Consider the following 26,275-nt stretch of genomic DNA (forward strand, 5'->3'; position numbering starts at 1 on the left):
CAACCCTTAACCCAGCACTGCCAGGTCACCACTAAACCATGGCCCTCAGCACCATCTCTCTTCTGCTTTGAAACCCCTCCAGGGGTGGGGACTCCACCCCTGCCTTGCAGAGCCTGGGCCAGGCCTTGACAAACCTCAGCAAGAAATTGTTCCTCACGTCCAAACTAAACCTCCCCTGGAGCAACTTGAGGCTTTTCCTCCAGTCCTATCACACCAACCCCCATCGGGCTTGAACATCCTCTCAGGGAGGTGTAGAGAGCCAGGAGCTCCCCCTTCAACCTCCTTTTCTTCAGGCTGAACACTTCCATGTCCCTCAGCTGCTCCTCACCAGCCCTGTTCTCCAGACCCATCAACAGCTTCTTTGCCCTTCTCTGGACCTGCTCCAGTCCCTCAATGTCCTTCCTGGAGAGTGAGTGGCCCAAAACCAAACCCAGGTTTCAAGGTGTGTCCTCACCAGTGCCCAGTCCAGGGGAGCAACCCCTGCCTTGGTCCGTGGTGATACCGCGGTCAGCCCTGTGCTGGCATCACCGCTAGGTGGCGTCACTGCTCAGGAGCAGAGGTGAACTGATCCACAGAATGGTTTGGCTGGGAAGGGACCTGCAAAATCATCCCGTTCCAACCTCTCTGCCATGGGCAGCGACACCTCCCACTAGACCAGGCTGCTCAAGGCCTCATCCCACCTTGCCTTGCACACCTCCAGGGAGGAGGCATCCACAACCTCCCTGAGCAACTTGCTCCAGGGTCTCACCTCCCTCCCTGTAGGGAACTGATCTAAACCAGCAACTCATCATCACTTGGTCCTTTTTTATCTCCTTCCTCCTGCCACCTTCTCTGCTGTGGAGCATCCTGCAGTGTCCTTCCTGCATGTGTTTCCTTACTGTCTTCTCTTCAGGGAGCTCTCTTAGAGAAGCCATGGCCTGAGTGTTGTGAATTCACTTTATCCCACCTCACCCTCATCACCAAGGTAAAATACAAAGGGATTGAAAGGTAGAATCAGAGGGGATTCATGGCAAAACCTGTACTTGCCCCCTAAGAACCTTCCTCTGGAGCCCTGCAGTGCAGAAGGGGACCTCAGTGGGGCTGGACCTGTTGTGAGATGCCTGCTTGCTGGCCCAGAACCACAATTTGAATCAAACAGCTGGAGTTCAGCACCATAACATTTTATTAATCTACACTATCAAAATCACAGGGGTGGCAGGGAGGACATCACTGTCAGTGCATCAGTTCCCTCCTGAGCTCAGAGCATCCAGCACTGGGGGAGGAGAAGGTTGCTGGAAGCCTTCAGAGCCCAAGAGTAGAAAAGTCTTCTACAAAAAAGAGAAAATCATCAAGGGGTGGCAGTTGAGGGCTGGAAGAGGTGGAAGGGAAACACTTCAAGGCCAATCAGTCAGGGGTGGGGAGCACTTCAAAGGTCTCCTTGAAGCGGTGTTGGAAGTTCTTCACCTGGAGGGTGAAGATGCTGCCAAAGAGCAGCTTTTTGACTCGACCCCACCCCGGCCACCCCCAGACCCACACAAATATTGTGTACTGCTCCTTCCCACACCACACAGCTCCAGGGGCACCACAGAGAGAAAAATCCAGCTCCTAGGACAGACAATAAAAAGTGGCAGAGGGGAGATTCTGTACAGGAGTTAAAAAAAAAAACAAACCAACAAACCCAAACCGGTCGAGTTTCAGACAAAGATTAAGAGTAAAAAGTTACCTTCTACCAGCTAGCCCTAGTCCTGCTCCCCTCAGGCTGCCACACCTGTGCCACACGGCCTGGCCCTGGCACCACGCTGCTGCCAGCCACGAGGAGCAGAACCTGCAGCCTTCTCAGCATGGTTGTGGGACATGGCATGAGGAGGAGAACCTGCAGCTTCCTCAGAGCACTGTGGGACCTGGCACGAGGAGGAGAACCTGCAGCTTCCTCAGAGCATTGTGGGACCTGGCACGAGGAGGAGAGCCTGCAGCTTCCTCAGAGCACTGTGGGACCTGGCACGAGGAGGAGAACCTGCAGCTTCCTCAGAGCATTGTGGGACCTGGCACGAGCAGGAGAACCTGCAGCTTCCTCAGAGCATTGTGGGACCTGGCACGAGGAGGAGAACCTGCAGCTTCCTCAGAGCACTGTGGGACCTGGCACGAGGAGGAGAACCTGCAGCTTCCTCAGAGCATTGTGGGACCTGGCACGAGCAGGAGAACCTGCAGCTTCCTCAGAGCATTGTGGGACCTGGCACGAGCAGGAGAACCTGCAGCTTCCTCAGAGCATTGTGGGACCTGGCACGAGGAGGAGAACCTGCAGCTTCCTCAGAGCATTGTGGGACCAGGCACATGGAGAAGCTGCAGCCTTCTCAGTGTTTTGGGACCTGGCACAAGGAAGAGAACCTGCAGCTTCCTCAGCGTGTTTTGGGACCAGGCACATGGAGAAGCTGCAGCCTTGACAAGCTGCAGCCTTCTCAGTGTTTTGGGACCAGGCACAAGGGAGGAGAACCTGCAGCTTTGACAACCTGCAGCCATACAGGCATGGTTTTGGGACCTGGCACAAGGAGAACCTGCAGCCTTCTCAGTGTGGTTTGGGACCAAGCTTGTGAAGGGCTGCAAGCAGAGGTTTGTGTAGAGTAAGGCTATTTCCAGTCTCCATGTGAAGACCTGTATCTCAGTGAGGTTCTGAGCAGTGGCAGCACAGGTGCCTGTTCCACCACAGTGAGGTTGGGCTCTTGGCAGACAAGCAGAAGGTGGGGACAGGTGGTGGTCGAGAGGAGAGGGACTATGTACATTGGTCTGTGGTGTGATGGGCTCTTGAGTTTGCATCTCAGCTAATGTTCCTGTGCCCAGCCAGCTGGGTCCTGCTTCAGGGCGGGGTCTGGGGTGTCAGTAGCACCCCTCCTTCCAGGAGTCATCCTCGGTGGGCTGAGCTGAATGAAGAAACCTGTGGTGGGGGATAAAAGATTTGTCACCAAGAGCTACAAGCCCCAGTAAAGAGTTGGTGTGAACAGAAGGGGTTAGATGACAGGGGGCTGCGACACTCAGCTTTGGGCAATGTCAGAGAACGATTTTGGTTGCAAAAGACCTCTAAATCATCCTGTGCAAATATTCTCAGCCCCAAGGCTGGGGCTAAACTATGTCCCTCAGCATCACAGCTCTGCCTCTTTGAAACACCTCCGGGGACAGGGATTCAACCACCTCCCTCAGGAGCCTGTTCCAGCATCTGAGAACCCTTCCAGTGAAGAAGCCTCTTCTAATGTCCAACCTAAACCTCCCCTGAAACAACTTTTTCAAGTCTTTTTCCCTTGTCCTGTCACTTGTTCCCTGAGAGAGGAGACCAAGCCCCACCTGGTTCCATCAGGGAGTTGTAGAGAGCCAGGTGGTCTCCCCTGGGCCTCCTTTCCTCCAGGCTGAACAACCCCAGGTCCCTCAGCTGCTCCTCACCAGACCTGTTCTCCAGACCCTTCACCAACTTTGTTGCCCTTCTCTTGGCAGTTTGGTGGTGGATTCACCACACCTGAAAGGCAGAGCAGGTGCCTCAAGACAATCAGATCAAATGGGGCTAGTTGAAGGTCAGAGAATCCCATGCTGGATTGGGTTGAAGGGACCTTTAAAGCTCATCTAGACCAGCTCACTGCAGGCAGCAGAGACATAGTATCATACTATCAGTCAGGGTTGGAAGGGACCACAAGGATCATCTAGCTCCAACTCCCCTGCCATGGGCAGGGACATCTGCAACTAGAGCAGGTTGCTCAGAGCCCAAAGCAACCTGACCTGCAATGGTTCCACCTCCAACCTGCTCCAGTGTTCTACCACCCTCCTAGAAAAGAATTCCTTCCTCCTGTCCAGGTCGGGTGGACTAGATGAGCTTTACAGGTCCAGCCCTTCCAGCCTAAAGCATTCTGTGGTTCTACCTGAGGTCAATCAGTCCATCTGACCCAACTCCAGAGCCCCTCACATTTCAAAACGTGATGGACATGACGAATCTCTGCAACAAAAGCAGACATGGAGGTCTGTGGTGCTCCGAGGCTCAGACTCACCTCCTGGAGGGTGGCGTTGGCTTGCTCCTGGGCACCGCTGCTCCTCCCAGGGACGCACGAGCTTTCACGGGGGTGGTTTTTGCCCCGGTGCCCACGGTGGTGCTCCTGGAGGAGGCGGCGCTGAGGGAAGGTGCCTGTGCCTTGCGAACTCCAGCAGCAGGAGCGGCGTAGCCGCAGGCCTTCACCGGTTGCCGCGGGGTCAGCAGAGAGTTGGGGCACGACCCTGCCTTCATGGCTTGGCGCACCGTCAGCGGGGGCTGCCCAGCGTTGGAGGAATACCTGAGCTTACCGGGAGCCAGACCTGCAGGCGGAGGAGACAAAACCACCACCCCGTTGGCGACGCTCCGTCATACGGGACGTCGACGGCCCGGGCTCTGGCAGGTGGCTTACCCAGCCCAAGGGTGGGTGCAGCAGAGCTGGCACTGACCTGCTGACCGCTGCTGGGTTCTTGGAATTCGGCTGTTGGGCACCTGCAGGTCGGACTCCAAGCTGCGGCTGCTCCGCACGGACTCCAAGGCTCGAAGGCTGGTCCTGGCCAGGTTGGGCATGCTGTGGCGCATCTCCTCTGCAACCAAGAGCAACCTCTGTCTGAGGGTGCTGCTACCACAGCAGCATGGAACCATGGCGTTCTTTGGCTTGGAAAAGGCCTCATAGATTGGTTTGGGTTGGAAGGGACCTTCAAGATCATCTAGTTCCAATACCCCCACCACAGGCAGGGACACCTTCCACTACAGCAAGCTGCTCAAGGCCCCATCCTGCCTGGCCTTGAACACACCCAGGGAGAGGGCATCCACAACCTCCCTGGGACAACTTGTTCCTGTGTCTCATCACCCTTACTGTCCAACCATGAATCCAGCACTACTAAGTCACCACTACACCATGAACAGTAAAGGGTGGGGGGAAAGAGACTGGAGCCAGATTCTTCCCAGTGCACCCAGTGACAGGACAACAGGTAACAGATAGAAACTTGACCATAAGTTCCATTCAAACACGAGGAGGCACTTCTTTAAAGGTGATGGAGCACTGGAACAGGTTGCCCAGAGAGTTTGTGGAGTCTCCATCTCTGGAGACTTCCAAGGCCCATCCGAATATGTTCCTGTATGACTTGCCTTAGGTGATCCTGCTTTGGCAGGGAGTTGGACTCGATCTTCAGAGGTCCCTTCCAACCTCCAACATCGTGTGATTTTGTGGTCTAGTGGCAGATGTCCCTGCCCACGGCAGAGGGGTTGGAACTAGATGATCTTGAAGGTCCCTTCCAACTCAAACTGTTCTGTGCTACCAAAACAAAACCTTTTCCACTTGGTGCTACCACAGCCCCCAGGGAGCTCCCCAAGACCCCCAGCATCTCACCTTCGCTGTTGGCATACTTGAGGCGGTCCTGCATGGGGCTCTGGAGGGATCTCCTGGGGGGCCGGATGCGGGATGAGGAGGACCTGCCGTAGTCTGTGGTGGAGGAAGGGGACTGGCAGCGGGGCGAGCTGAGCGGGGACGGCGAGTAGCGGTGGGCACTGCGATAGGACAGGGAGCAGTCGTAGTCATCCTCATCCTCCAGGCTGTAGGTGTCAAACTCCTGGTCGCTGTAGGTGCCTCTGCGCAGGGAGTGGAGGGAGGCACTGGAGCTGCGCCGCGAGACCGACGCAGAGCTGGAGGCACAATCCTGGCGCAGGCCTGCGGAAGACAACACAGCTCAAGGTCACCAGGCTTCCAAGTCAATTCCCTACCCAGCTGCAGCAAAGCTAGAAGAGAAGCTTCTGGTTCAATTTATCTTCTCATCAGATGGATCTGGAGATCATCTACTTCAATCTTCCTACCATGGGCAGGGATGGCTCTCAACCAGACTTGGTTGCTCAAGGCCTCATCCGACCTGGCCTTGAAGACCTCCAGGGAGGGGGCATCCACAGCCTCTCTGGACAAATTATCAGTGGTTCATTTCACCTTGGAAGGAGACTCTGCTAGAGACACAGCACATGGAGTCTCTAAACTGGAGCAGTGTCACCCATGGCACTACTCTTTAGAGCAAACAGTTAATTGTTCCTTACATCACACAGTGCAGTGATTGTGGTCCCCAGCTTTCTGCTTGGCCCCTTGAAGTCCTGAAAGGCCACCTGAACATCTCCCTGGAGCCTTCTCTTCTCCAGGCCATACAACCCCAACTCTCTCAGCCTGGACTCACAGCAGGGGGCTTCCAGCCCTCCCATCATTGCTATGGCCTCCTCTGGACATGCTCCAGCAGGTCCATGTCCTTTTTGTTACAGTTTTATGCCCCAACACTTCAGCATACATTGAAAACCAACTATGGTCTGGCACAGAGGTGGTCAATATCTAAAGGGTGGGGCCAAGAGGATGGGGCCAGACTCTTCTCAGTGGTGCTCAGGGACAGGACAAGGGGCAATGGGCGCAAAGTAGAACCCAGGAGGTTCCATCTGAACAGGAAGAGAAACTTATTCAGTGTGAGGGTGTTGGAGCCCTGGAGCAGGCTGCCCAGAGAGGTTATGGACAGCTTCCTAACTCAGCTGGCCATTGTGATCCTGGGCAAGCTGCTGTGGGTGCCCCTGCTTTAGCAGGCGGTTGGACTGGATGATCTCCAGAGGTCTCACCATTTAACAATGCCTATCCTCTGGTCTCAAGGTGTCACCTTGAGAAGGTTCTTCACTGACTTTGTAAGTTTTTGAGCTGCAAAGCACAAATGTTTCAAATTCTCTCCTTGTGGGGAGAGGGGAAGGGGAGGTGGAGTCCACCCCATTTGTGTCACACCAAGGAGGTCACATACTTTCTTCCTGAAGACGTGCCATGACCTGGACATCTGTCAGGTCCTGAAGCTTGTAGCCCATGGAGATGGAGTCATCAGATGTGCTCAGCTCGCTGTCCACTGATGACTGGGAGCTCAATGCTGAATGCATGCTCAGGTAACCTTCAAGAGGGAGAAAGAGAGAGAACCTTCAGACTACCACATGCAAACCAGGAGTGACCACAGAGCATTTATTCCCCAAATCAGTGCAGCTGAGCTATGGTTGCTAAAAGCAATTAAGAAGTTAGCCACAACTGGAGAACACAACCCTCAGAGTGTCCTCAAGTCTGTTTTGAGGTTCTCCTCCAAACCTGCAGCTTCCAGGAGGCAAAATGTCCAGGGAAAGTAAATGATGGATTTCTGTTCAGGAGGTATAAAGGGCTGCTGGGTCATTGTTCCCATCAGGATCAAAGGCCAGAGAGAGATTTTGATGGATCTAGATTTTAAGCAGCAAAGTCACACCTAGCGCTTGGCAGGGTGTTGGTGAGGAGTAAGAGGCTCCAAATGGCTTTCAGAGCACAGAAATCAGTTGTGCAATCTGCTGTGCAAAGCAGAGTGGACACTTCACTGCCTCCTCCCTGAGCTTTAACCTTCTGTTTTTTCCCCCTTTCTCATCACAAACCAAAAATCTCTTGTGAGGAAAGAAGCTTTTTCATCCAGCAGGTCATAAAAAGCATGCTGGGAGAGTTTTCTACAAGTCATCCATCAAGGCATCACCATCAAGGGCAAAATTTACCTGTTGGTGCTTTTAAAGTCCTGTTCACAGAAAGGTTTGGCTTGGAAGGGACCTTCAAGACTATCTAGTTCAAATCCCCCTGCCATGGACAGGGATATCTTCCACTAGCCCAGGTTGCTCAAGGCCTCATGCAACCTGGCCTTGAAGACCTCCAAAGAGGGGGCATCCACAACTTCCCTGGGCAGCCTGTTCCAGTGTCTCACCACCCTCACTGTGAAGGTCAATCAAGTCAATATTCTCCACGGTGTAAGAGAAGTTCTACTTGCCACCTAAAGAGGGAGATGAGAACAAGGCACCTAACTTTGGGGGCCTCCTGTCACTTGTCCTGCAAAGTGGGAGCTGTGTCATGAGCTGCACAGAAAAGTGGGATCACTGCCACCTTTGGTGCTCTTCCCAGCATCTGGGCTGACCGTTCCTGCACAAAGCAGCACCTAGCTTGTCTCCATCTGTGGGTGGCCAGCAGATACAGGCAGCAATAAGAGCATCTTCCTACCATGAATTTTGTCTCGAGGTGTGATCTTTGGGAGCTCAAAGGATGGAGGAGCACTGAGCATCCTCCATCTTCCTCCCCCATTTTATGACTATCACACTGCTTTGTGTTAAAAATAACCCAACCCCAAAATAAACCCCAGCCTACATCACTAGAAACATTTGGGGGAGGAAGAAGGGTGGAGAAGGAAGAAATTTTGAGGGGCACAGAAGGATTAGTGAAGGTAAAACCTCTCCATAGCCACATGTTTATGTTCTGAACTACCACAAGATGCTCCTGGCAGAACTAAGCCTCAAAAACCTAAGAACATTGAACTTGCAGAGCTATTTTAGGAGAGAGGATGTTGTTATGTAAAAGTAATTCCAAGACAAGGATGAAATTAGTACTCTATAGATTTAGACTCATTAAGATGAATAATTAAACCCCATTATTGGACAGGAAAAAAAAATCAGATAAATAATAGATATGGAAGAGCCTAAGAGCACTGAACATCACTTTCAGCTGGAGCAGGCACCACAAACCCTGCTCAAGCAGGAATGTGAGCTCAGCACTGAAATGAGAAGCACCACGCAGGCTGTGGCAGAGCAGGACTCCAACACCCAGCAGTGAGGGTCAGCATCACTCAGGCAGTTTGGCCTCCAGTGCTCCTAAAGCTCCTGAAGGCAGAGCACCTACCAAATAATTCTCATCAATGACACCAAGAAATACACATTTTTCTCTTCAGCTCAACATCTAAACCCCTTTGTTGAGGAGCCTTTTCAAGCAATGGCTCACTCCAGTCAGGCAGGAAGAAGCAGCAGCTTCCCAGTGCTGTTGTTTCTTCAGCCTGATCTGAAGAGTACAAACTGCTGATGTGGAAAACACAAGTTTGAAGACCAGGAATAAAAGACATTGTTTAGGTGGACATTGAGCAAGCTGCTTTGTACCATCAAAACTTAAATTCTCATTTTGAGAGGCATGAAGCCTCTTCAGCTTCAAGGCAGTGCCACAACAGAGCAACAGAAGTATGGCTGTGGTGTGAGGAGGGGGTCTGTGTCACTCCCAAGTCAAAACCTCCAGTATTAACCACCTGGCTGTAAACATCAGCCTGTTTCTTTCCTTCTGGTGGCAGAATAAGACATGGTGAGCAGTCCAAGGCAAGGTGAAGTGCAGGGATTGTACCTGTGGGATGTAGCATAATGAACAAACAAGGCCCTCCCGCTGTACTTAACACATTTAAGGGTAAAAGCTGCAAATCAACACCTTCAATACTAAACTGTGGGTTCTTGATGCAGTTACAGCCCAAAGACAGCTTCTTTAAAAGCAAAATTCCCCTTGTGTGTGTTGCCTTTGGTTCTGAGGATTCAAACTGCAGGTTTAGTTAAAGCAGCCATGGAAGGGACATTCCCATCAGTGACAACTGGTGGCTCAGCACTGCAAGAAGAGCTGCTGCTGGTTTGCATTACAGAAACTTCAAACCAGGCCACATCTGGGGGTTGTGAGAAGCTTTTCTGTTTAGTCTTGAAAGGAAGTCACTGTTGGTTCCCATTGGAATGTTGGGGAAGCTCCATTTTCCTCAGAAATAAAATCAAATTTGAGTCACTCAAGCTGATGCTGAGCTTTAAACTCACATTAGCATTTACACAACTGTCCTGGTCTGAGCCAGAGCAGAGCTGATTCTGTTCAGGATGAGGCTTCCCAGCTCAGGCTCTGCTCAGTGAGGCACTTTCTGAAGTTCAGGGCAGGTTTGCACAGCCAGGGGCTGCTTCTAGCAGGGAGAAGCTGATGGACAGAGTTCCTGCCAAGGGCTGGGCTGCAGAAAGGCTCTGCCTTGGCCTTACTCCTGGGCACAAGGGCACTGCCACATCTTGTGCCCACCTTAGGGGGCAGGAAGGCAGAGGTGGCACCAGTGGGGAGGAGCAGACAGGACAGGTGACCCTCAAGTGCCCAATAAGGGATTGAATCCCATGGAGGGCATCTTCAGGATACAGCTGAGGGATCACCAGGGCCAAGCCTCTTCTTCACTGGCCAATGTCCCAGGAGAACTCTGCGCCTTCTGCCTTCCATCCTTGATCCCTGTGTTCCAGAATCCAGCTCCTGAGTCTGGTTCCCATCTGCTGCTGAGTCCAGTCTGGGACTTGCCCAGTGCCTGCCCCCAGCATCAGTAGTACCAATGGCGATGTCATTGCCATCAGGGGTTGGGTTTCATGTTGATTTGGGTCTGTCTCTACTTCATGGGATTCTTCTTTCCATCCCAGCTGGTTTAGTTTCTTTCCCATGCCATCAGTCTCTCTCATTCCATCCCTTTTTCTTCCCTTTGGGAAGCAGAGGGTTTCATGGAGAGCACCTGACACTCATCTGGTGGCCAGCCCAGCCCTGAACCTTGACACCAGCAAAAATCACCTCCATGCACCCCTTTGCTTGCAAACCACAGCTGTTAATTCCTATTTACAGCAGCTACCTGCAGCTGGGAAAACAACCACAGGCAAACCTTTTTCCTTTCCTTTTTTTTAATTAAAAACAGCCAAAAAAGGTTAATTCAGTATCAAGTTTCAAGCCAGGAGCTGTTAATCATGCTTTGTGTTTTCCAACGTGCAGATTAGGATGCAGCAGCTTCCACAAACCCCAAACAAATCAAGGCAGGATCCTTGGATGAAGCCAAGAGGCAAAGAGATTGTGCTGGGTGACTGAGTGTGAAGTGCAGTGAGGACACAGAAAGCTCCTGGAAGAGCAACAGGGACACTTTGGCTGCAGCTTAGACACAGGAGCAAACTTGAGGCCATCATCATCCTCCCTACATACAGAGCTCTTCAGCAACAAGTGTGTGTAAGTTGCTTGTGAGGGGAGGAAATTTTACTCCAGACACAAGGAGGTCTGAGGGAAAGCCCTGGTGATGATGTGTGCAGCTGCCCACTTGGCCCAGCAGTAGCTTATCCTGGAGGCTACAGATTCTACCTTCAAGCAGAAGGCTTCTTCCTGCTGCCTACACTGATGTTTTCAAACAAAACTCCACAAACTTTCCAACCAGCCAGAGTAGCTTGATGAAGTTAACACCTACACATGATAGCATTAACCAAGAGCAGTATTTTCTTCACCCCAATGGCTGGTTTCTATTTTAAGTCACTTCAAAATTAGTACAATTGATAAGAGCTATAAACCCAACCCCATGAGATAACTACAGGGCATTTACAATGCAAGGAGGTTTTTCTCTCAGGTAACAGATGAAACCTGGGGCAATCAATGAGTGAACTAAAGGGGAAAGGAGAAAGATTTGCATCCCTTGACAAATTTTCCTTGTGCCCATCAGAATCATAAAATGATGGCATGGTTTGGCTTGAATGGACCTTTAAAGGTCAACTGGTTGAAGATCAGAGAATTGGGGAATGGTTTGGGTTGAAAGGGAATTTTAAAGGTCAAATGGTTAAAGGGCAGAGAATCATGAGATGGTTTGGGTTGAAAGAGAATTTTAAAGCCCATCTAGTCCAATTCCCCCCCCCCCAGTCAGCAGGGCCATCTGCAATTAGAGCAGGTGGCTCAGAGCTCCAACCAACCTGACTGGGAATGCATTCAGGGATGGAGTTTCAACCAGCTTTCTGGACAACCCTTTTAGCCTTAACTCCTTGCATTTTAAAGCCCCCAGGTTTGCCCTGCTCTGCTGCCAGACCATACCTGAGCTGCCACAGGTTAGTAGTGCTTTGTTAGTCGATTTGAGATGGCCTGGAGAGTTTAGTGCATTGCTAGAGGAGCCTGGCTCTGTACTCAAGTTATGTGCGCTTGGAGAGGCCAGCGGGCTGCAATACAGGTTTTTCCATCTACTGGCTAGAAGGAAAAATACAAAAAAAGCCAGAAAGGTTATCAAATTACCCTTAAAAATAACCACAAGTTAAAGCAAGGCAGCAGAACAAATGAGGCTGAACATGCTGTCACAGGTGTACTTCAGAGAGCACATCTTGGCGGTGTCAGCTCCAAGATGGAGCACACAAGGCAGCACCTGTCCCCCTGATGACTCAACCTCTTCAACTTCTGTTGGCACTTCTGAGGCATTCCAAGAATGAGTGCTGAGAAACGTGGCTCCAAGAAGCTGCACACTTCTGGAAGTTCCTATGCTGGCCGTCAGGCTGGGTGGCTTCCTAAATACCTGTCACTTCTACACCCATCCTCGGTGTGAAGAGCTCCACTGGACTTTATGTTCACACAGAGAATCATGGAATGGTTGCTCTCCTGGTGGCAGGACACCAGTTGGAAGAACAGGTCCAACAATCGTAGCATCCCAGACTGGTTTGGATTGAAGGGACCCTTAAACATCATCCAGTCCAAACCCCCTGCAGTCAGCAGGGACATCTGCAAGCAGAGCAGGTTGCTCAGAGCCACAAACAACCTGACCTACAACGGTTCCAGGCATGGGACATCTCCCACCTCTCTGGGCAGCCTGAGCCACCCTCAAGGTCAAACTTGTCTCCCTTTTCTGCAGTCTGAGCTTCCCTCTTTGAGCTCAAACCATCACCCCTTGTCCTATCACAACAGGCTCTGCTCAAAAATCTGTCCACAGCTTTCCTGTAGGTCCCTTTGAAGTCCTGAAAGGCCACCAGAAGGTTGCCCTGGAGCCTACCCTTCTCCATGTTGAACAGGCCCAACACTCTCCAGCCTGGCCTCACAGCAGAGGGCTTCCACCCTTGGATCATTCCATGTGTTATTTCACATTTGAAATGATGCAATCAAACCAGCATCAAACAGGAGAGCAAATTAAGCTGGAAAGCAACCCTTCTGAAGTACTTTCCAGCACAGAGACTCACACAGAAGTGGTGAAACAACCAAGAAGAAACCAGGCAGCACCACTGTGTGCATCCATGCTGACTAATATTGGAAATTAGCAGCTACAACACTAAGGATGTGACTCACTCAATGATCTGTGCATCAAGGGGCTGCTGAGCTGCCCTCTGAACCCTTCCAAGTGACAAAAACTGGAAAAACAACACCCTGAAATAATTTCCTCTGTCTGTGTCTTACAAAACCCAGAGAGCTGGGTTTGTTTTGCCTGCTCCTTGTGATTGGGAGCTTCACAGAATGATCTCACCTTCAGCAGCTGAGATAGCCCCAAGGTTAACCCAAAGCAGGGAGGTTTTGTACCATAACAAATGTGGTTTGCACAAACAGGCACCAAAAGCACAATAGCTGAAGGGTTATCTCTGGTGATATCCCTCACTACAGCCACCACAAGCTCCACAATCCCTGGGCTTTAGTGCCTCTCAATCAAGGAGATAAAGCATGACCAGAAGAAGGAGGAATGCCTGTGGTTTACATACCTTGATCCAGTCTGTTCAGAAGGGTCCTGCAGGCTGCTTCTGTCTCAGGACTGGGATTATCCAACACCTGTCGGCACCATTTTAAAGGTGAGTCTGGTTTGGGATCTACAACAGGTTTCCTTGGGGACACATAGAGCCTGGGAAGGGTTGAAAGGAGACAGGGAAAATAAAGGAAAACAAAAAGCTCATTAACTTGAAGCATCCTGCCACTGATGTACCATTTCCACAACAGTAAGCAACAGAATCATAGCCTTGTTTTGGCTGGAAAAGGCCTCCAAGATCGTCAAGTTCAGCCTTCAACCTAACACTGCCACAGCCATTACACCATGTCCCCAAAGGCCATGGCCACACATTTCTTGAACACCTCCCTCCAGGGATGGGGACTCCAGCACCTCCCTGGGCAGCCTGGTCCAGTGCCTGACCACTCTTGCAGAAAGGAAATTGTTCCACATGCTCAACCTAAACCTCCCATGGCACCATTTTCTCTCATTCTATCACCTGATACTAGGGAGAAGAGACCAACCCCCACCTGGCTCCACTCTCCTTTCAGAGAGTTGCAGAGAGTCAGAAGATCTCCCCTCAGCCACCTTTACTCCAGGCTGAACCACCCCAGGTGCCTCAGCTGCTCCTCTCTTCTCCAGAACCTTCACCAGCTTTGCTGCCCTTCTCTGGACCTGCTCCAGCACCTCAAGGTTTTCCTTGGAGTGAGGGGCCCACAACTGACCCCAGGATTCAAGGTGTAGCCTCGTCAGTGCCCAGTTCAGTGGGCAAATCCATGCCCTGGTCCTGCTGGCCACACTGTTGCTGATGCAAGCCAGGATGCTGGTGGCCTTCTTGGCCACCTGAGCACGCTGCTGGCTCACGTTCAGCCAGCTGGCAACCAGCAGCCCCAGGTCTTTTTGTGCCAGGCAGCTTTCCAGCCATCACTGAATGCTCTCTATCTGGAAGGCCCACCAGCACGTCTGGCTGCTCTCCTGCACGGGCAGCTGAGCATTACAACCACTCAGAACCAATAAAGCAGAGAAAACAGAAGTGCTCTGACTCTCTCTGGAATTATTTTACAGCTCAGACCTAAAAAGGAGCAAGAAAACCATCAAACAAAAAAGAGGCCAACAGCCTCCTCAGGGCAGGTCATGCTGTTCTTCACCTATTCTAGGTTAAGGGGAAAAATCCTGCTCTGCTTCAGGAAGGAGTTGCTCTACCCAACTCCTTTCTGTGCTTCTAATCCTGTTTCTCCCAAGGATGGTCCTAGATGAAAATGCTAACATTTGTGGGACTGCTGGAACCATTTCCACATGGAGCAGAGTGTCCAAGGGTGTTGGAAGTCCTCAGTAGTCTACCAGAGGAGCCTGATTTTCCAGCTGAGAAGTCTGTTGGCAAAGAGATGGTCTCACAATTCCACAAAACTCAAGCTAAGTCCATTTTGCAGAGCACTGGTAAGAAACTTTCCCCTCTCATCAGAACACTCCAAGGTTCAGAAGGGGTTGGAGTTTGAATCAGTTTATCTTACATCCAAGTCAAAATCCTCCCTTCCCAAGTCTGAGCAGGAAAAATAGCTGACCAACTATCGGAACAGGTTGCCCACACAGTGTTCCCTCCCTGGAAGTGTTCAAGACCAGGCTGGATGAGGTCTTGAGCAACCTGGTCTTGTGGAAGGTGTCCCTGCCCACTGCAGGGGGTGTTGGAACTAGATGATCTTGAAGCTCCCTTCCAAGCCAAACCATTCTATGATTCTTTGAACTGGCAGAGCACCAAAGGACCAGCAGGGGAACATCTGACAAAGTACTGAACATAACTGACTGCAGGAGAACTATCAACTGGAGGCAAAGAAAACCACAACCTAATTCCTATGCATGGGGAGTGCCCAAGAAGGACAAACACTGAGGTGGACAAACAAGATAACATGATTTCAAGTGTATCTTGTTTGTTCTCTTCTGTACTGGCCTCTCTGCAAACAGCCCTGGGAGTGAACCACAGGGAGAGAGCAAACTGCTCACCAGTGAGGAGCAAACAGCCCTGAAGTTTAGCTGGATTAACTTTGGGGCACAGTCTCAGTCTGAGGTTCTGCTGGAGCTCTACTCTCCAGTGCTTCCCTGTTTCTGTTGAACTGAGGAGAACTGTCCAGAACTGCACACAGGACTCCAGAGGTTTTTCTTCAAAAAACCCAAAAGCTTTGGCTCCTCAGTTCAGGTTGAGGAAGGTTCTCCTGCCCCTCTGCCCTAAGTGAAGCCACTACTGGGTGCAGTTCTGGGCTTCCCAATTCAAGAGTGACCAGCAACCAGCAGAATCTCAGATTGAGACTATGCCCAAATATTTACTTTCTGAACGTTGTAAATGTCTAAAGAACTTCCAAGTGACACTTGGCATTTGGTGAAATGCTCAGAGTAAAACCTTCTCCAGTTAAACCTGCCTCACACACACCCTGCTGAGCTGTAGGACCAAAACTCAAGGTAAGTCTTCTTCAGGAACCCCAAAAGCTTTGGCAGAATTTTCCATGCCTGTTCCCTTGCCCAGGTGCATTTTCCTAGTGCCTACTGGATTTAGCTAGCCTGACAACTCAAACATCCATCAAAGCCAGACAATTCTGCCCATTTTTAACCAGAGCAGAGTGAGTTCAGCTGTTCACACCCCCTCCTTCAGAACAAAGCTCAGCTACCTGTGTCCAGCTTTTGCGCCACTGGTGACACTGGCTGGGAGGGAACCTCTGGGAAAAGGTGACCTTTGATCCTTAATATTATGACCCAAAAAATACTTCTGCTTCTGTTGTCAGTCCATCAAACTGACTTAACAAACTAACCAATTTAACCAAGTTAAGCATGGTGCTGAACATCACAGTACAGCAAAGCTGACTTACAGTGGACTGGGCCTGAGGACATTGACAATTTTGAGGAGCTACTTCAGCAAGGGAACTCAAAAAGGTGTCAGGCACTAGAGGAAGACAGAGTTACAGCTCCTAAAGCACCTCATGCTTCATGGGGGCTCAGCCACTGCATCCTTGTTTGGAAAAGCAAAACCCCAGCTCATGCTAGTCTGGCTGAAGCCAGGGGCAGCTGCACAGGAAGCTCTGCAAGTTCAAGCCAAATCAAAGCAGAAACTTCAACAGAAACTGGGACTTCATTTGCACCTGCAGAGAACAGAAACAAACTCTCTGCACTTCTCCTCAGTGCTTCTGTCCTCGCCCTCCTCAGGCAGCAGCTTTGCTGTCACCACTTCAGTCCAAGTGCTAAAAACCCAAAGGGTAGATTTAACCAGGCATTTCCATCCTACTGGAAAGCGATGGGGAGTAAACATAGCACCACAACAGAAAGGACATGGACTGGCTGGAGCACATCCAGAGGAGGCCACAGCAATGATGGGAGGGCTGGAAGCCCTCTGCTGTGAAGCCAGGCTGAGAGAGTTGGGCTTGTTCAGCATGGAGAAGGCTCCAGGGAGATCTTCAGGTGGCCTTTCAGGACTTCAAGGGGCCAAGCAGAAAGCTGGGGACAGACTTTTGAGCAGGGCCTGTTGTGACAGGACAAGGGGTGATGGTTTAAGCTGAAAGAGGGAGATTCAGACTGCAGAGAAGTGAGGAATGTTTGATGCAGAGCGGTAAGAGCCTGGCCCAGGTTGCCCAGAGAGGTGGGAGATGCCCCATGCCTGGAACCACTGCAGGTCAGGTTGGTTGTGGCTCTGAGCAACCTGCTCTAGTTGCAGATGTCCCTGCTGACTGCAGGGGTGTTGGACTGGATGAACTTTAGGGGCCCTTCCAAACCAGTCTGGGATTCTTGGACCTGTTCCTACAACTAGAATGATACAAAGACACAAGTACTGAAGCTGCTCTTTTTGCAAGCTCCCCAACCCCTTCTAAACTCTGCCATACTTCAGAAGACCACAAAATTGAGTTGGGAGTGTTCCTGAAGGTTAAAGAATCATCCTCTCCTCTGGATGATAGTTAACAAAAGGGTCAGCAAACCAAAGAGGCTGAGTGGACAACATCAATGAAACAGAGAAAAACCAAACAGTCCCCTCCCCAGCCAGTCCAATGTTTGGTGCTATTGCTGCTATTATGGTCTCCTAGGGTGCATCAAGAATAGTGTGGGCAGCAGCTCAAAGAAGGTTCTCCTGCTCTGCTCTCCCCTAGTGGGTAGGGCTATTAGGTCCAGTTCCAGGCTCCTGAGTTCAAGAGAGACAAGGAACTACTGGAGAGAGTCCAGTGGAAGCTACAGACATGCTGAGGGGCCTGGAGCATCTCTATGAGGAGCAAAGGCTGAGAGCCTTGGGACTGTTGAGCTTGGAGAAGAGCGGCCTGAGAGGGGATCTGATCAATGCTCAGCAAGAGCTAAAGGGCCTGTGGAGGGCAAGAGGATGGGGTCAGATGCTTCTCAGTGATGCCCAGAGACAGGACAAGGGGCAAAGGGCACAAACTGGAACCCAGGAGGTTCCATCAGAACAGGAGGAGAAACTTCTTTAGTGTGAGGGTGCTGGAGACCTGGGGCAGGCTGCCCAGAGAGGTTGTGGAGTCTCCTTCTCTGGAGAGCTTCCAACCTCAGCTGGCCATTGTGATCCTGGGCAAGCTGCTGTGGGTGCCCCTGCTTTAGCAGAGGGGTTGGACTGGATGATCTCCAGAGGTCCCTTCCAACCCCACCATGCTGGGATTCTGTGACTGAAGTAATACCTGCCTGGACAGCAGGTGAGATGTGCTTATGGAGAGAATTCAGGGGAATGAGCAATAATCCCAGGCTGGCACTTCTCTGGTGCATACAGAAGTGCAGATGTACACAGCACATCCCTCTACTGCACATCCATTATTCATTCTTCACTTCCAGCTCAGCTGAAGAGCTCCAGAACCAGAAGCCAATGATACAAGCATCTTGTTTTACAAGTTTAGTTTGATAAAAGGGAAACAAATCTGATGAAACAGCATGATCAAAGGTAGTTGCTGTTAACACAACTTGTACAACATCTCCCCAACACCACTGTTATATAAGCTTCTGGAAGTGCTGCTTTTTAGCTTGGTTTAATTTTGAAAGGAAAAAGCTACTTTAAAGAATCACAGAAGTAACCTTTAAGATCATGCATCCCAACCCTATAGCCCAGCACTGCCACGTCACCACTACACCATTTCCTTCAGCACCACAACTCCATAACCCCTCCAGGGATGGGGACTCCACCACTGCTCTGGGCAGCCTGGGCCAGGCCTTGACAGCCCTTTTGGAGAAGAAATTGTTCCTCATTTCCAACCTAAACCTACCCTGCAGCAACTTGAGGCTCCTTTAAGTGCTGAAAGGTCTCCCTGAATCCTTCTCTTCTCCACAGTGAACAATCCCAACTCTCTCAGCTTGGCCTCAAAGCAGAGGGCTTCCACCCCTCCCATCATTACTGTGACCTCCTCTGGCCCTGCTCCAACAGGTCCCTGTCTCTGCTGTGCTGAGGACTCCAGAGCTGGCCCCAGCTTTGCAGGTGGGATCACAGCAGAGTGAAGCAGAGAGGCAGAATTCCCTCCCTCAACCTGCTGCCTACACTGCTGAGGATGAGCCCAGGACAGGAGTGGGTTTGTGCTGCGATCAATAAAATACATTCCCTTATCTATTTATGGTTTGTTTGGTGACTTTTTTTTTGTTGTTCATGCAATCTGCTCTAAATTCTGTTTAGCTAGAGCTTCAGTGATCAAGTTAGAACCAGTACTGGGGTTTAAAGAAAGCTTGCAAAAAATAGAATAATCATGCTTGAATATAGACCAAAGATGACATTGTTACTCCTGGAGGTGCTCAAGGTCAGGCTGCAGCAAACTAGTCTAATGGAACTAAGTGATCTTGAAGGTCCCTTCCAACCCAAACCATCCCCTCACTGTCTGATCATGTTCCTAGGCTCCACTCCTCTAACAGAAGTTTACCCTCACACTTAGGACAGCTGATGAATTTTGGGTGCTTTAAGATTTTATTATTCAGCCACCACCCTGCAGCTCTGCCAGGTTGATCTCCAGCTGCTCCAGCTTGAAACACAACTGGCAGATCCCTGAGGCAATCCAAACAAAAAGCCCTGAAAATTAACAACTTCAGGTAAAAAAAAAAGTCCCAGCTATGGCACAAGTTGGAATTAGCCTCCAGCTTTAATTATCTGTGTAAGGGTAAGTTTAATTAGGCTGCTGATGTATAAAACAGGTTCTAAACAGGGCTGCAGGTGGAGTGGAGTCCTCCAAGGTAGGGTCAGTGAAGGGTTACAGCTTTGAACTGTTTTAGTTTGTGCCTCTAAACAAAAGAAACCAGTTAATTGCAGTGAAAAAACACTGAGGGAAGTGGAAATGGCTCCTACCCACAAATTCCTGAGGGTCTAATGTCTCAGTCTGTGTTTTACAGAGTCCTCATTTAAATCCAGGCTTTGCCAGTGGTGTACAAAGCTTAAACAATCCCCAGCTGCTTCACCTGCCTGTGTTAAACATCAATAAACAGGGAAAGGAAGATTTTGCTGCTTGCTACAGCAGCATCCAAAGAAAAAAAGAGAAGCCTTAGAATTAAGCTGCATTCTTGCTGCCAAAAATCAAAGGCACTGCATGGAAATCACTTCATACTCTTAAATATTGCCCATCTATCCACAGAACCTCCCCAGGGCAGCAAGGCAAGCCCTGTAAATCACTGAAGTTTGGAGGTACCTACCAGCTGTCGTCGTCTTCATGGCAGCTTTCAAGTTCTAGCACCTTCACCTCATCCAGCTCTGCACGACTGGAAAGCCCTTCCCCATCTCCACATTTCTCACTGGGCTTTTGTTCAGTTATATGAGCCAAGGGATCCACCCCTGCAGTGCCCAAGCTGCCCAGCAGCTCTGGGCCGTTACTTGTATCCACATGCAAGGAACACTTGATGCTCTCATCCACCTTGCACAGGGTGGAAGGCAATTCCTGGGTGGCACTGGTGTGTTGGGTTGGCTCATCCATGTCTCTTTTTAGGCAGTTGTTCTCTCCATCCTCCTTCCTCATCTTGCTCAACTGGCTGTGCAGATCTGCCATGATTTGCAGCTCTCGTTTCTCCGTGATGGCATTGATGCTGTTATTAATTTCCATCCCATTCAGAGCAGTCTCATGGTTATCCACACCAGCATGGATCTCCCCCTGCACGTTTGTCCCGAGCACATTCCTGCCACCCTTGGTTCTTGGGTGCTGGTTCTCTATTTCCAGCCTCCTCACAAGCTCCCGCAGCTTCCGCACTTCCTCCAGCTCCGGGGTGACCTCCCCGGCTGCCGTCTCTGTCTCAGGGCCCATGGCAGAATCCTCTGTGGAGTCTCGTCCTAAATTGGGCTCCAGAACATGATCCTGTTGGATGACTGGAGCATTTCCAGGCACCACCATCATCCAGAACACAACAGTTTCCCTGCAAGGCATGAAGAACAGATCAAGGCTCCACAAAGATCACAGAATCCCTCCCTGGAGGTGCTCAAGACTGGGCTGGATGAAGGTTTGAGCAATGTGGGCTAGTGGAAGGTGTCCCTGTCCATGGCAGGGGGTTGGAAGTAGATGATCTTTAAGGCCCCTCACAACCCAAACCATTCTGTGAATCTATGAACTTGTTGAGTCCCAATTTTTGAGTGTCTTTTGCAGGCTCTTCCCCTTGTTCCCCCCTTGTTGTCTCTAAGAGGACCAAGTCTCTCTTTCCATGTGTCAGAGTTTTTCCTCAGCTGTCCAGCAGAAAAAGCACAGAAGCACAGAATTGTTTGGGTTGACAAAGACCTCTAAGATCTGGTGACACTCTGGAACAGGTTGCCCAGGGAGGTTGTGGATGCCCCCTCTCTGGAGGTGTTCACAACCAGGTTGGATGAGGCCTTCAGCAACCTCGGCCTAGGGGAAACGGTCCCTGTCCATGGCAGTGGAGGCTGGAACCACATGATCTCAAAGGTCCCTTCCTACCCAAACCATTCTGTGATTCCAGGATGATCTCAGGTGAAAGACCTTCAGATGCAACCCTGCAAGCTGGAATGGGATATGCAGACAGAATGACAGCAGCTGGAAGGGACCTCTGGAGATTCACAGACTGGTTTGGGTTGGAAGGGACCTTGAAGATTATCTAGTCCAACCCCCCTGCCACAGCAGGTAATTAAGGCAACCTGGAATTAAACACCAAAATCTCTGCTTTTCCTGAGCAAAATGTAATGACACTAAGTAGCTGAGTTTCATCCAAATCTATTGAAAAAGGCCTCAAATGAGTACAAAACATTTCAACAAACCCAACTTGCTGCTTTTGAGCAGCTAGGATGTGCAACTGTTACGCTCCAAATGCAACTGTATGGAAGGAAGGGGATTTCAGCACCCACAATAGTTCGGTTTCCATCTGTTTACAAACAAAATCCAGGAGAAAAGCACTGCCTGAGCAAAGTCAGGAAGCATCATTAGCAAGGTGCTGACGTCAGGGTAGTGACAGCACCAAGAGAATGGTGAAAACATCCTTTGTTCATTCCCAGGTTTACCCTGGAAAAACAGAAGCAAACAACTTGGAAACAATTCCGTGTGGATTAGCAGCAAACACGGAATGCAGAGCGTGTGGGACAGGAAAACAAGCACAACTAATTTCCCCACTGGGATATATCAAGCTCCCAAAGCTTCCCAGAGTGATTTCAGCATCCTAGAGCAGCAGTTAGAAGGGACCCCTGGAGATCATCCAGTCCAACCCCCCTGCTAAACCAGGGGCACCCACAGCAGCTTGCCCAGAATCACAATAGCCAGCTGGGGTTGGAAGCTCTCCACAACCTGTCTATCCAGCATGCTCCACAGTTCCAGCACACTCATACAAAAGCTCCTTCTGCTCAGGTGGAACCTCCTGGGTTCCACTTTGTGCCCCTTATTCCTTGTCCTGTCACTGGGCACCATTGAGAAGAGTCTGGCCCCATCCTCTTGCTCCCCCACATATCCTTTATCTCTTGCTGAGCACTGATCAGATCCCCTCCCAAGCTGCTCTTCCCCAGGCTGAGCAGCCCCAGGGCTCTCAGCCTTTGCTCCTCACAGAGATGCTCCAGGCCTCTCAGCATCTCTGGAGCCTCCATTGGACTCTCTCCAGTAGTTCCCTGTCTCTCTTGAACTGGGGAGCCCAGGATCCAGCACTCCAAATGTGGCCTCACTAGAGCAGCACAGAGGGTAAGAGAACCTCCTTTGGCCTGCTGGCCACACTTTTCTTCATGCACCCCAGGAGACCATTGACCTTCTTAGCCACAAAGGCACATTGCTGGGGCATTTCTTGTCCACCAGCATTCCCAGGTCCTTCTCCACAGAGCTGCTTTGCAGCAGGTGTACCCCTCACCTGTCCTGATGCAAACAGTGAAAACCTGGGAACAGGAGCTAAATCTCTCCTACCATAGATTAGATATTTCACTAAGTTCCATGAAATGAAGCCTGCTCTGCTTTTCCTGCTTGAAGTGTTGCTGGTTCACCCTGTGGTTGTGTTGACCAAGGAAAGGTATGCAGAGCTTTTAGCTGTGCAGGATCTCTTCAGGCTTCCTCTACACTAAGACAAAGTCATCACCAAAGCCTCATTTTGTCCCTACCCTGACACAGAATCATCACCAAATCCTGATTTTGTCCCTACCCAGGCCCAGAGGCGTCACCAAAGCCTCATTTTGTCCCTACCCTGGCACAGAAGCATCATCAAATCCTGAGTTCTCCCTACCCTGACACAGAAGCATCACCAAATCCTGATTTTTGCCCCTACCCTGACACAGAAGCATCACCAAATCCTGATTTTTGCCCCTACCCTGACACAGAAGCATCACCAAATCCTGATTTTGTCCCTACCCTGGCACAGAGGCATCACCAAAGCCTCATTTTGTCCCTACCCTGGCACAGAAGCAGCATCAAATCCTGATTTTGTCCCTGCACTGACACAGAAGCATCACCAAATCCTGATTTTTGTCCCTGCACTGACACAGAAGCATCACCAAATCCTAATTTTGTCCCTGCACTGACAGAATCATCACCAAATCCTGATTTCATCCCTACCCTGACACAGAAGCATCACCAAATCCTGATTTCGTCCCTACCCTGACACAGAAGCATCACCAAATCCTGATTTCGTCCCTACCCTGACACAGAAGCATCACCAAATCCTGATTTTTGTCCCTACCCTGACACAGAAGCATCACCAAATCCTGATTTTTGTCCCTACCCTGACACAGAAGCATCACCAAATCCTGATTTCGTCCCTACCCTGACACAGAAGCATCACCAAATCCTGATTTCGTCCCTACCCTGACACAGAAGCATCACCAAATCCTGATTTTTGTCCCTACCCTGACACAGAAGCATCACCAAATCCTGATTTCGTCCCTACCCTGACACAGAATCACCACCAAATCCTGATTTTGTCCCTGCACTGACACAGAAGCATCACCAAATCCTGATTTTGTCCCTGCACTGACACAGAAGCATCACCAAATCCTGATTTTTGTCCCTACCCTAGCACAGAGGCGTCACCAAAGCCTCATTTTGTCCCTACCCTGCCCCAGAGGCGTCACCAAATCCTGATTTCGTCCCTACCCTGCCCCAGAGGCGTCACCAAATCCTGATTTCGTCCCTACCCTGACACAGAAGCATCACCAAATCCTGATTTTTGTCCCTACCCTGACACAGAAGCATCACCAAATCCTGATTTCCTCCCTACCCTGACACAGAAGCATCACCAAATCCTGATTTTTGCCCCAACCCTGACACAGAATCATCACCAAATCCTGATTTCGTCCCTACCCTGACACAGAAGCATCACCAAATCCTGATTTTTGCCCCAACCCTGACACAGAATCATCACCAAATCCTGATTTCGTCCCTACCCTGACACAGAAGCATCACCAAATCCTGATTTTTGCCCCAACCCTGACACAGAATCATCACCAAATCCTGGGTATTTTCCCCACACTGGTGATGTACACCAGAAATGAATGCGCACATTGGAACTGGAAACAGAACTGACTCTTTACTGCAAAGCCCCTGATACAAAACTAATGCTCCCCAGAGCAAGCAAATGGATTTCCCCTCCAAAATGACAGTGTTTGGCAGGAAGACAGACAGACAGACAGGAGACACAGCTAATTCCAAGTGTGAAAGAGTTGATACAGCTGCAATTCAAGCATGATTTTTCATGTGTGGATGTAGATGATCTTCCCTTGGCTGCCTCAAAGTTTCTCCTGTTTTAAAGGTCTCACTGCCAGCAGGTAAGGGAGAAAAAGCACCAAAATGAAGTGTTGTATAAAGTGCAAATGGTTAAAACCACAAACACCTCCCCTACACCCCTCAATATTCCCCTATTTCTTAACTAAGCAGCAGAAGTTCAGTCTGTTTGCTCAAAATAAATAGTTTGGGGTGGGGGGGGTCATTCACAGTTTTTATTTAGCAGGGTTGCTTTATTTTGGTCTTCTAGAAGCTAGACAAAAAAATTCAGGCTTATATTAGAATTAATAATGGCCACAAACAGCACTTAGAAAGGGCTGCAAGTGAGCAGAGCTGACTGCAGCATGCTTCAAGCACACCTTTCAGCCTTTCAAACTCACACCTGAAGTCATTTTGACTCAGGGAAAACAATTCTAACTGCCAGTCACCAAGCAGTTTGATTCCCACTCAATATGCCTGCTTCACAAACCTCCTCACACGCATTCTCACCCCAAAAACCTCTCGAGAAGGAACAAGAAGCTCCTGATTTCCAAGGATCTCTGGAAATCGTCTCTCAGGAGCTCACCACGGATGCGCCAGCAGGGAGTTGAGGAGTTCTGCTGTCAGAGCAAAAATACCAGGAGCCAAGGGAAGGGGAAAGGAACAGATTTGCCACCTGAAAAATCCATTTTCCTCTGAAGCTGAAGAACAGCAAAGGCTGCATTTGTGTTTGCAGGGGTAGGAGGAATAAAAAGATCCAAACCATTCTGCCTTTCCCCATGAGTAGTAAGTCTCAAAATCCCCCAAATAAAGCAAGGATGGTAAGGGAGGGGGAAAGATACAAAGCTGCAAAACTCAATTTCACGGTAGAATGGGGGGGGGAGGAAAGAAGGCAAAAATCGATTTCACTCTGTAATAAGCTGCAAAAAGAGGGTTAAAAAGAGGGGGGAAAGGAGGCAAAGCCAAGGGAGCCCCATCTCAAGCCGTTGCCGTGCGGGAGACAATAATTTGGACTTTCTGAAGCAGACATCCGGGTGCTTAGCGGCAGGTTAACGGACTGGGCTCGGCAGGACGGCGGAGATGAGGGCAGGGCGGTGGATGAACGCCTGCGGTGCGACCCCCGCGCACACCACCCGGGGCTGCCCCGGCCCGGCCCGGCCCGTTCCCCCGCCCGGCCCCGCCGAGCCTGCGGCCTCGCGCCGGCCCCGGCCACGCTCCCCTCAGAAGAGGCAGAAGGGGGGAGGCTCTCGGTTCTCCCCCGCGGGGGAGGTTGGAGGCTTTCCCGCGGGTGGATGGAGACTCCCTGGCCCGAGCAGCCGCTGCGGAGCGTGGACAGCTCCCGGTGCGGCCGCGCTGAGGGGAGAACGGGCGAAGAGAAAGAAAGGAAGGAAGGGGATGACGGGGGTGCTGAGGGTGATGAAGGCAGGGAGAGGGGTCTCATCCCTCACCGAGCCGCTGTGGGAAGCCTGTGAGCCCGCCGGGGGGGACGCTGCGGCCCGGCGGGTGGAGCTGGAGCTGCAGAGGGGGGTGGTTCTGACGGAAGCCCACCGGGGGGCTAGGGGTGCGGCCAGCGCACGGCGAGAGCTCTCAATAACCGCAAGCCCTCCTCCCTTCCCCTTCCCACAGTTACCTGCCGGGGCCGCCGATGGAAGGGAGGGAGGGAGGGAGGAGAAGGCGGCGGGACCCAGCGGCCCTTCCCGCTCCCGCTCCGCCGCCTCAAGCCGCGCTCGCGCCCGCCCGGCGGGAGGAGGATGGGGAACGGGGGGGGGGGGGGAGGGGGCAAGGGGGAAGGAGGGGGAGGAGCCGCTGCTGCTGCCGCCGCCGCGCGCGCAGGGAGGCCCCGCCCACGGCCGCGCGGTGCGCGCGAGTCCCCGCGT

At 51.0% G+C, this 26,275-nt stretch overlaps 1 protein-coding gene across 2 annotated transcripts; it reads right to left on the bottom strand.

The window, feature by feature from the left end:
- Positions 1-1,144: 1,144 nt before the first annotated feature.
- On the bottom strand, positions 1,145-26,107 carry LOC137447922 (SLAIN motif-containing protein-like). Of its 2 annotated transcripts, XM_068151917.1 has the most exons (9): positions 26,029-26,107; positions 19,933-20,643; positions 13,301-13,437; positions 11,667-11,816; positions 6,775-6,915; positions 5,355-5,672; positions 4,432-4,569; positions 4,005-4,305; positions 1,145-2,908 (listed from the first exon to the last, which is right to left on the bottom strand). In XM_068151917.1, exons 2-9 carry the CDS (start codon positions 20,622-20,624, stop codon positions 2,851-2,853), a joined length of 1,935 nt encoding a protein of 644 aa, XP_068008018.1. In that variant the 5' UTR covers positions 20,625-20,643; positions 26,029-26,107; the 3' UTR covers positions 1,145-2,850. The 2 variants fall into 2 exon arrangements, with proteins under 2 accessions (XP_068008018.1, XP_068008019.1); XM_068151918.1 differs by lacking the exon at positions 11,667-11,816.
- Between the last annotated feature and the right edge of the window lie 168 nt (positions 26,108-26,275).

This window comes from Melanerpes formicivorus, unplaced genomic scaffold (genome assembly GCF_026170545.1).
Source record: "Melanerpes formicivorus ecotype bairdi unplaced genomic scaffold, bMelFor1.0.p_v2 SCAF_22, whole genome shotgun sequence".
NCBI lineage: Eukaryota > Metazoa > Chordata > Aves > Piciformes > Picidae > Melanerpes > Melanerpes formicivorus.